Genomic DNA, 10,793 nt, shown 5'->3' with positions numbered 1-10,793 from the left:
TAACCTTGTTATCTCTAGCTTGCTTCTTGCTTGCATATATAAACCTGCCCTTGGAAATTTCCACCACTTGCATCCGAAGAAGTGGGTATTCACCCACGAAAGCTCATGCTGCAAAACGTCTGTTAGTCTATAAGGTGCCACAGGATTCTTTGTTGCTTTTAGCTAGTTGTGGGGAAAGAAGAGAAACGTAGAGTTTATTGAGGACTTGTAGAGATTCACCAGCTGTATAGATATCTCCAATAAGGTTCAGAGGGGTAGCCGTGTTAGTCTGGATCTGTAAAAGCAACAAAGAATCCTGTGGCACCTTATAGACTAACAGACGTTCTGCAGCATGAGCTTTCGTGGGTGAATACCCACTTCTTCAGATGCAAGCCATAACTAACCTTGTTATCTCTAGCTTGCTTCTTGCTTGCATATATAAACCTGCCCTTGGAAATTTCCACCACTTGCATCTGAAGAAGTGGGTATTCACCCACGAAAGCTCATGCTGCAGAACGTCTGTTAGTCTATAAGGTGCCACAGGATTCTTTGTTGCTCCAATAAGGTTGTCTTTTAGATGACAAGTATCAGAGGGGTAGCCGTGTTAGTCTGGATCTGTAAAAGCAGCAAAGAGTCTTGTGGCACCTTATAGACTAACAGACGTTTGGGAGCATGAGCTTTCGTGGGTGAATATCCACTTTGTCGGATGCATGCTCATGCTCCCAAACGTCTGTTAGTCTATAAGGTGCCACAAGACTCTTTGCTGCTTTTAGATGACAGAAATTCCTGAGTAAATTGCTAAGTATTAAAGAAACCATCAGTCCTTTACTGGCAAAGAAACTCACGGTATGCATTCAGAATGCAAATGGCCACCACAGACTTTGTTGAAAGAAAGTTTGTTAGGCATGAGAACAAAGTTTACGTTAAATTTGACCCTGAATAAAATCTTTAAAAGAAATTATTCTTTTCTGTAAGCAGAAGCTAAGGATGCAGCTTACTAGATCTTCTCTGTTTCCATGAAATCAGCCTTTCACATTGGCATCCATCATTACACACACAAGTTATTTCACTACCAATAATTTTTGTTGGCTCCCAATCAACTTGCAAAGCAGTTCAGCATTTTTTTAAAAAGAAAAAGCCACTTTATAAGTTTCAAATACAGCATGTGTATATATACATACATGCTGTATGTATATATATATATACACATCTGTGTGTGTATGTATATATATATATATATATCTGTGTGTGTATGTATTTGGAACCAGAGAATACCAACTGTATGTGATAAATCATGGCTAGAGAATAAAACTGTCCTTGCTTCAGAATACTGACTGAAAGTGTGCTATAGAAAATACCAGCCTTTAATACTAGGGCTTAAAGCTTCATCTCACATCTGTCATCTAAACTCCACCTGTAAATGGTAATCATTTTTCCAGCAAATCTATTACAGTAACACTTTCTGAAACACTACAGCACCTTTACATCATATTAATGTAGCACAAGTATCTGACTTGTGGCAGAATAGAGGAACTAAAAATTATTTTTACTTTTTTATCCTCAACTCATTTCTGAATTTATTTATAGTACCAGTGGACCACTGAAGAATATCTATTCAAATTATCTATATAACATTCACAAAATCATAGGTCTGGAAGGGACCTTGAGAGGTCATCTAGTCCAGTGCCCTGCACTCATGGACGGACTAAGTATTATCTAGACCATCCCTGACAGGTGTTTGTCTAACCTGCTCTTAAAAATGTCCCATGATGGAGATTCCACAACCTCCCTAGGCAATTTATTCCAGTGTTTAACCACCATGACAGGACGTTTTTCCTAATATCCAACCTAAACTGCCCTTGCTGCAATTTAAGCCCATTGTTTCTTGTCCTATTATCAGAGGTTAAAGAGAGTAATTTTTCGCTTTCCTCTTTGTAACAACCTTTTATGTACTTGAAAACTGTTATCATGCCCCCCATCCCTTACCCCTATTCTTCTCTTCTCCAGGCTAAACAAACCCAATTTTTTCAATCTTCCCTCAGAGGTCATGTTTTCTAGACCTTTAATCATTTTTGTTGCTCTTTGGATTTTGTCCAGTTTGTCCACATCTTTCCTGAAATGTGGCGTTCAGAACAGGACACAATACTCCTGTTGAGGACTAATTAGTGTGGAGTAGAGCGGAAGAATTAGTTCTCATGTCTTGCTTACAACACTCCTGCTAATAAATCCCAGAATGAAGTTTGCTTTTTTTGCAACAGTGTTAAACTGTTGACCCATAGTTAGCTTGTGATCCAGTATGGCTCCCCAGATCCCTTTCTGCAGTAATCCTTCCTACACAGTCATTTCCCATTTTGAATGTGTGCAACTGATTGTTGCTTCCTAAGGAACTCTGGAACTCAAATGAAGTGCTCTGCATTTGTCCTTATTAAATTTCTTCCTATTATATTCTCAGCTCTGAGTTGATAATGGTTTAAACTGGACCCCAAAATAGGCATTTGATTTGAGTTAAACAAATATTTTTATGTTTTAAAATAATTGTTGGAAACTATTTATTGGCAGGTTGAAAATTACAAATTGACATATAGCTATCAAACCCTAACTGGAATCTGCACTGGATACTCAAGAGCAGGGGCGGCTCTACGCACGAGCAAAACAAGCAGGTATTTGGGGAGACAAATTACCAGGAGCGGCATAATGCTGGGGCCCCAGCTCCGACCTGAGGCAGTGTCCTGGGCTAGATCCTGACTGCCCTTTGTTCTCTGACCGGGTGCCGCCGGGGCTGTGCGGTGGGATGGGGGGAGCTGGCTCAGTGGGGAGTGTATCCCTGCCGCTCTCACATGGGCAGTGGCCAGACCCCCTCAGGCAGGAGCCAGTAGCGTGGCCCTGCCCCGGTCGTGGAGCACAGAGGGTGGTGCCGGAACATGGCGTCCGGGTGGGCCACTCCTACAGCGCCGGCTATGGGCTCCTCTTCGGCTTGTCCCCATCTCTTCCTCCTCCTCCCTGTGCCACATCCTGCCAGGGAGGGGAGCGGCAGCCTGGGCTGAGCCAAACACATGCCGCTGCACAGGCCGAGCCTGTGGCCGGCTCACGGGGGTCCTGGGGAGCTGGAGACCCAGGTATGCTGCTCTGCCCCGGGCCCCGGCAGCCGAACCCCGCAGCCACCCCAGCACACTCTACGTGAGTGCTACAGGCGGTGCCCCCTACCCGGCTGGCTCTGTCCCTGGCCACACCACGGGGTGATCGCCCAGGACTCTGGGGTGTTGCTGAGGCTGCCCCAAGCCAGGCTCCCTGGGGTCCTCTACCCCTCCAGCCATGAGGGCCCTAGGCCAGTGTGGGAGCTGGGCCGCAGACCCACTCTCAGAGCCTCCTCCCATCCCCATGCTGCATAGCAAGATGTGGGACCGTGGGCAGGGCTGCTACATCCATTTCAGACTGGGATTGGCCCCGGGCCTGCTCAAGAGGACTTCTAATGGGCTAGAGACCTTCTCCCTTCTAGGCTTCTAGCTGAAATCTTACCCAGGTATGTATTAACTAAAGGGAGGAGGGCCAATTTCTAGTGGTCAAGCATGCCCATCACATTCAGCACTAACAGGTAACTAAGGGTCTGAATCATCATGAACTCTCCTATCATCTTGCAGAATAGTTCTTCTCCAAGGGCTGTGATACATTGGAGGGGAAATGTGAGGAAAATATACAGCCACCGCCTAGCCACAAAATAAGTATTATGACTGTGCCGTTATAATTGTAATAAAAATGGATACAAGTCTTTAATATGTTTAAAACAACTTTGCTTATCCAGCGTGAAAATGTCATATGCAACAAACATCCTTTTACCTGCTCGTGTCAGATACAGTAAGAGGAAAAAAGTATGCACAATGTAGTGGTTTTTATTTTGTTTAATATAAATAGGTACATAACTGTTATGTGATTATGTTAGAGAAGACAAGGCTGAAGCAGTGCTTCTTGTACTTGAGAAGGTGGTTAGCTTTGTGATAGTTCTTAGTTCCTAGGGGAGGGAGCGTTGTTCCACACTCTGGGACCAGCCCTCAAGAAAGCTGAGTCCACTCTTTTTACCCTTGTGGTAGAAAGTTCCATTGTGCTAGAGGAACAGAGATGCCGACCACAGTCCTTATCTTGGAATATCAAGGAATCTTTTAGGTATCATAGGCTCAGGCCATTGAGTGCCTTGAAGATAAACACTTATAATTATACAGAAATACTGTGATATATCAGATTGCACAATGTGGTAACTAATTAGCTTGGTCAGTGTGCAGGATTGTTCCCTATGGTTTCTGATTATTTGTCTGTGTATTTTTAAATGCCTCAAATAGTTGAGTTTTCTCCCTTGGAAGACTATTGCAGTCTAATATACATTATTATCAGAAAGTTAGTTCCTCTATATTTTATGTTTCTCAGTTAAATCCCACCACTCCTCATTCTACCCCACTAAAACAATCCTCATAATTTTGCTCAATAACTTTCAGGGACTTTAGATAGCAGACAGAAAAAATAATACCCATAGCTCCAATTTATGTACAGGTACTTTTTTTTTTAAACACTCTTATTTCCTTTCACATATATGGTATTATAGAACTTCTGACCTTCACAGTATCTGAACCCAGATTTAATCATATTAAATTCTCAAATCTTTTAAACCGTGAATTAAATCGTATTGGGCTCTGATATAAACAGTGCAAAAGTAGATGATGTCCTTTAAAAGGTACTGAATGTCTTGAAGAGGTGATGCCAATAGTCTTGGAAAGGCTAATGAACTGTATTTGAAGTTTGTTTTTGAAGGCTCACTAAATTCTTTGCACATATTAGCTCGTCCTTTTGGTTTTTTAAAATTCAAATAGATCCTAGTTATAGATATGGCAGAACACATTTGAGTAAATTCCAAAGCTGTTAAATATTCATGAGTTTAAAATTCATACACAGACCTGTTCCTTTTCAAAAGGTTTTTGATCATGGCTCTTTTTGGCTGCACTTATGCACCATGATTAGGAAGTAAATTCATACTACTGGGGCTGTTAAAAACCAGGAAGCACCAGTTCATTAGGCAACAGATGCCAGTACAGGAATTTAAACTTGGATAAGTCTGAAAGCAGGGGTGGGTAGAAAAGGGAAAAGATCTGGAAATAGGAACTAGGTACAAGGTCTGGGAGGGAAATGATGGCGTAGAGAAGAAATATACTGAATGTGACTGGAATAGATCTGGTGATCGTCTGGAGGAGAGAAACGGCTTTTCTTTGAAAAAAATTATTCTATAACACTGTCAAGAACAGCAAACAACAATGTTACTACAGTGATTTGACACCACTGCAGAATAATATTATAATTGAAATAAGGGCAAGTGGGGCACAAATAACAAAAGGCACAAATAACTGAGGGCATGAATAATGTTATTTAGTAGGGCTGTCGATTAATTGCAGTTAACTCACGTGATTAACTCCAAAAAATTAATCGTGATTAATTGCAATTTTAATTGCACGCTTAAACAATAGAATACCAATTGAAATTTATTAAATATTTTGGATGTGTTTCTACATTTTCATGTTTTTTGTATTCTGTGTTGTAATTGCAATCAAAGTGTATATTCTTTCTGATTACAAATATTTGCATTTTTAAAATGATAAACAAAAAAACAGTATTTTTCAATTCACCTCATACGAGTACTGTAGTGCAATCTCTTTATTCTGAAAGTGCATCTTTCAAATGTACATTTTGTTTTGTTACATAACTGCACTCAAAAACAAAACAATGTAAAACTTCAGAAACTACAAGTCCATTCAGTCCTACTTTTTGTTCAGCTAAGACAAACAAGTTTGTTTACATTTACAGGAGATAATGCTGTCCTCTTCTTGTTTACAGTGTCACCATAAAGTGAGAACAGGCATTTGCATGGCACTTTTGTAGCTGACGTTGTAAGGTATTTACATGCCAGATATGCTAAACATTCGTATGCCCTTTCATGCATCATCTACCATTCCAGAGAACATGCTTCCATGCTAATGACAATCGTTAAAAAAATAATGTGCTAATTAAATTTGTGACTGAACTCCTTGGGGGGCAGGGGGAAATTATATGCCTCCTCCTCTGTTTTACCCACATTCTGCCATATATTTCATCTTATAACAGTCTCAGATGATGACCCAACACATGTTGTTCATATTAAGAACACTTTCACTGCAGATTTCATAAAATGCATAGAAGGTTCTGGTGTGAGATTTCTAAAGATAGCTACAGCACTCAACCCAAGGTTTAAGAATATGAAGTGCCTTCCAAAATCTGAGAGGGACGAGGTGTGGAGCATGCTTTCAGGACTCTTAAAAGAGCAACACTCCAATGCCGAAACTACAGAACCCGAACCACCAAAAAATAAAATCAACCTTCTGCTGGTGGCATCTGACTCAGATAATGAAAATGAACATGCTTTGGTCCACACTGCTTTGGACTGTTATCAAGGAGAACCCATCATCAGCATGGACGCACGTCCCCTGGAATGGTGGTTGAAGCATAAAGGGACATATGAATCTTTAATGCATCTGGCATGTAAATATCTTGCAACGCTGACTACAACAGTACCATAAGGATGCCAGTTCTCATTTTCACTGTAAATGAGATGTGGGCAGCATTATCTCCTGCAAATGTAAACAAGCTTGTTTGTCTGAGCAATTGGCTGAACAAGAAGTAGGACTGAGTGGACTTGTTTTATTTTTTAATGCAGTTTTTTTTGTACATAATTCTTCATTAGCAAGATCAACTTTCATGTAAAACAGATTGCACTACAGTACTTGTAATAGCTGAATTTGAAAAATACTATTTCTTTTGTTTTTTTTTACAGTGCAAATACTTGTAATCAAAAATTAAATATAAAGTGAGTACTGTACACTTTGTATTCTGTGTTGTAATTGAAATCAATATATTTTAAAATGTAGAAAACATCCACAAATATTTAAATAAATGGTATTCTATTATTGTTTAACAATGCAATTAATTGTGTGGTTAATCTAGATTAATTTTTTTAATTTCACGATTAATCATGAGTAATGTTTTTTAATCAGTTGACAGCCCTATTATTTAGATGTACACCTACCTCATTTTTACATGCAATGTTAGATATTTTATATGAAATCTGTTGTGCCAAGTGTATATTGTAGTACCACTCCACATGGTCAAAGCAGGTTTGGACTACCATTGTGCTGCTGTACAAACACATCTTGAGAGGAAGAAAAGGAAGAGACCTCCATTATAAACTTTAGCTGAGTGGTTAGGGAACATCATGTGAGATGTAGGAAGTCCCAGTTCAATTTCCCCTCTTTCTGATGAGGAAAAGGGATTTACCAAATTCAGAAGATAAAACAAAAGAAAAATATTTTCATCTTCTGAATGCAAAACATTTTTTTAAATATGGCATGACACCTTCTTAACAGAGATTTACAGATGACATGCTGTTAATTAATTAAAAATATATGTATAATTTAGTGTTTTGTAATACATGGATACATAACATTACTGTAAAATATTACTAAGTTTTAAAAAAGAACATTGAAAAACATTGTATATTAACTGTTTTTGTTTTTAAGAAAAACTCTGTTTATTTCCATCTCCCTGTTTCCCAATGTCCTGCTACATGTGTGACTCTTTTTAGGACTTAATCCTGCTAGCACTTATGCATGTGGGCAACTTTACTCACATAACTAGTGATATATACAGCAAGTGTTTGCAAGAATTGGTCCCTTACATAGTAATCATGTTGAGGCAGGAACCATCTCTGTTTTGGAAGCTGTAGAGCATAAAGATCATTGCTGTTTTAAAGGAATAAATAACCATCAAAGTATCAGTTTCAGAGGGCAAAGACAGCTATTTTTTGCAAACTTTGACCAATATATTTAAAGGGCATAATTTTGTTGCTTTGGGAATTTCTGCAAGATACCTGTAATGAAAATAATGAAGTTTAAAAGTAAAACAGAGCAGTTTTACATAGAAGCCTTCTCCTTCCCATTCATAAAACTATACAAGGCCGAGACAAAGTAGAATTTTGAGCCTCATTGGCTTTATGGCCTGGTGGTTCCTATATGAATGATTATATAAACTATCCTTATTAAACATTTTCACATATTAGAAACTGTGTCAGTGAAGTAAATGGGATTCTATATGAGAACAGAGGTTTGCTTACCATAGCATCAACCTGGAATTTTTACATTAAATTAGGCAACAGGATACAATGATATTATGTGGTTTGAAGGTATGTATTAGATTTCTGGTGATAATAATCTACTGCTCAAAATCATAAATAATAAGAACTGTTATCCACAGATCTCAAAGCATTATTCCCAGATGGAGAAATGGAGGTTGCATAGAGAGGTAAGTGCACAAGGTCACCCATTAGGCGAGTGGCAGAATTTGGAATAGAACACAGTCTCCGGAATCCCAGCCCGGTTCTCCATTCAATAAACAACACTGTCTTCCAAATACACTGTTTATTTCAACACAGAAGCATGCTGAAGTCCTAACAAAGTTATCTTGTAAATCTAGGACTGAGTTTTAACCACTTATTGCAAATTCTCCAAGTTTAGAGGTCAGGTATAAAATTGTATAAATAAGATCGCCTTACATTAATGCAGACTCCCTGACCACCTAAAAACTGTTTACCACCTTACACTTTCTTCTCCTCCACTGGAAAGCTCAGACTCCCTTAAGCATCGGAAATGTAGATATAAATAGTTCTGACAGTCTGAGTGCAAAGGAAGTCATAATTAGAATAAAGGAACCAAATTTACAGTATCACCTCTGAATTTGACCCACTATCCGAATCAATGTATAGCCAACAGTAAGCAATATGAATATGTAAAAGTGAAGTCAAAGTAATTTTCATGTCCAGAGGTGTTGTCTTCCATTATTTTTCACACTCTCATGTGCTTTGTTTATATCACCACCACTCCAGGGTTTCAGTTACAAGATTAATGAAAATGCTAACATAGTGAGAAAAAATACATACCAACATTTTACTCTGACTGCACCTGTATTCTATCTTATGTTGTCTAGTTTAATATAATATGTCTGAGCTACCACCAGGCAGAACACAATGTAAATAAGCTGTCAAATTTAATTGGACTATTCTGTAAAAAATAGCTTCCATAATTTTTTTTTAAAAGGTTTGTGGAACAGAATATATTTAATTTTTTTCTATGCAAGCAGTGTGGAAATAATCTAAAATGGAAACATATTATTTCAGGGCGGAAAATCAACAGGATCAGTTTCTTTTGATTTGAAAAGGCACGGAGGGTAGTTTACCTGCAGCTGTCAATATTATTTCTGCCCACAGCATTAGAGAAGGTGAAAGATCCCAGATTATTGATTTCTAGGACTTGTATACAGCCAGTGAAATTGTAGACAGGTTCAGGCACCTAGAAAGGGAAAAAGAAAACAAAAACACACATCTTTCATATTTTCTGTCTTTGTAGTTCAATTTAAAAAAGAATCATGTTTTTGCTTAGGATTTGTTATCCATATTGGGCCCAATCCTGAAAGCCTTACTCACGCCAAGCTCCCAATGCAGTCAATGAGTATTTGGCCCATGCGAGGATTTCAAGATAGGACTCCTACTGTAGCATAAGGGTATAGTATTCTAATTCAGTCCATAATTAATATGGCAGAAATAACTAGTTTTTTAAAAAAAATATCACATGAAACCCCCCCAAAAGAGGTACTTTAGTGGTAGTCAGTTTCTTACAGTGTCTTTTAGAGATACAGGCAGACTCACAAATATGGTGATCCTAACACAGGTTAAGTGAGTTTCTCCAACTCTGATCAGATATTTATTGGTGGTAAGTGGTGGTGGGAGTAGGAGCATGGTGGCTGCAGAGATATGGAAATTCCACCTTTTAAATGATCTGTTCCCCAGTTTTAAGATGTTCAATACCATTAATCATGTTTAGTACAGCAGTGCCTAGGGACAAACTAAGAATGAGGCCATGACGTGATAGGCCCTGTACATACACACACATGTAGATATTTCCTACCCATGGCATTCACAATCAATCAAATAGGCAAGACAGATGCAGGGTGGGGAAAGGGATATAATACAAGCAGAGTAACCAATGTGATGATGGCAAACACCATGTGAGGGGTTTTTTGGGGTGGGTTTAGTCAGGAGGAGTAAGCTAAAGAAAGAAAAGTGAAGGGAGAGGAGATGTGGAAGGGGAGGAGGGCAAGGCCTGGCAGAAGAGGGTAAGAGAGGCAGGTGTGCAGTGAAGCTGAGGTGGGAGAGTGCTAGGGGAGAGGATGGGGAAGGGGAGGAAGTAGGAAAAGGAGGGGGAAGAGTAGGGTTGGAGCAAACAGCCAATCAGCACAAGGCAGAGAAAGTCCAGTCAAAATTATAGAAATGTCTTTGAATGTCTAAAGGTCCCTGCCTTGGCTGCCTCCGCACTCACTGGCTTCTCTGCAGTTTTTCCCCCAAGCCACATGGCAGGGAGGAGGAGAGGCAACACCCTAGGTGCTGGTGCCCCCACAGTCAGGGGTCTCCCCTACACAGTACTATGTGCTGAGGGGTGACGCCTGCAGGGTTTCATTTTACTCCCTTCCCTGTGCTGTGCTTTCTGCTTTGGCTATCTATGCAGCTGCTCCTACTGATAGGAGTCTCTGTCCGGTTCCTCTCTGCAGTTTTTTCCCCCCAAGGCCACATGATGGGGAGCGAAGGGGAAGAGGCACCACTTGGATCCTTGTGCCTCCAGAGTGCCTGTGTGCGGATCTACCTGCTCAATTCTAGATGTGTGGGGGAGGGGGGGCGCGAGGTGTGTGATGTGGGGATG

General features: G+C 39.8%; 1 protein-coding gene across 1 annotated transcript in view; it reads right to left on the bottom strand.

Moving 5' to 3' along the window:
• Positions 1–7,842: 7,842 nt before the first annotated feature.
• LOC120401166 (protein eyes shut homolog) overlaps positions 7,843–10,793 on the bottom strand; it is a 57,957-nt gene continuing 55,006 nt past the window's right edge. Inside the window, exons 6-7 of the mRNA XM_039530824.1 lie at positions 9,277–9,389; positions 7,843–7,915 (exon numbers count right to left, since the gene is read on the bottom strand). Of these exons, the coding sequence (XP_039386758.1) occupies positions 7,843–7,915; positions 9,277–9,389 (186 nt within the window). The remainder of the gene's footprint in view (positions 7,916–9,276; positions 9,390–10,793) is intronic.

Source organism: Mauremys reevesii, linkage group 3 (assembly GCF_016161935.1).
Source record: "Mauremys reevesii isolate NIE-2019 linkage group 3, ASM1616193v1, whole genome shotgun sequence".
NCBI classification, from domain to species: domain Eukaryota; kingdom Metazoa; phylum Chordata; order Testudines; family Geoemydidae; genus Mauremys; species Mauremys reevesii.
The sequence above is the reverse complement of the archived record's forward strand: the minus strand, read 5'-3'. Positions and strand labels throughout refer to the sequence as shown.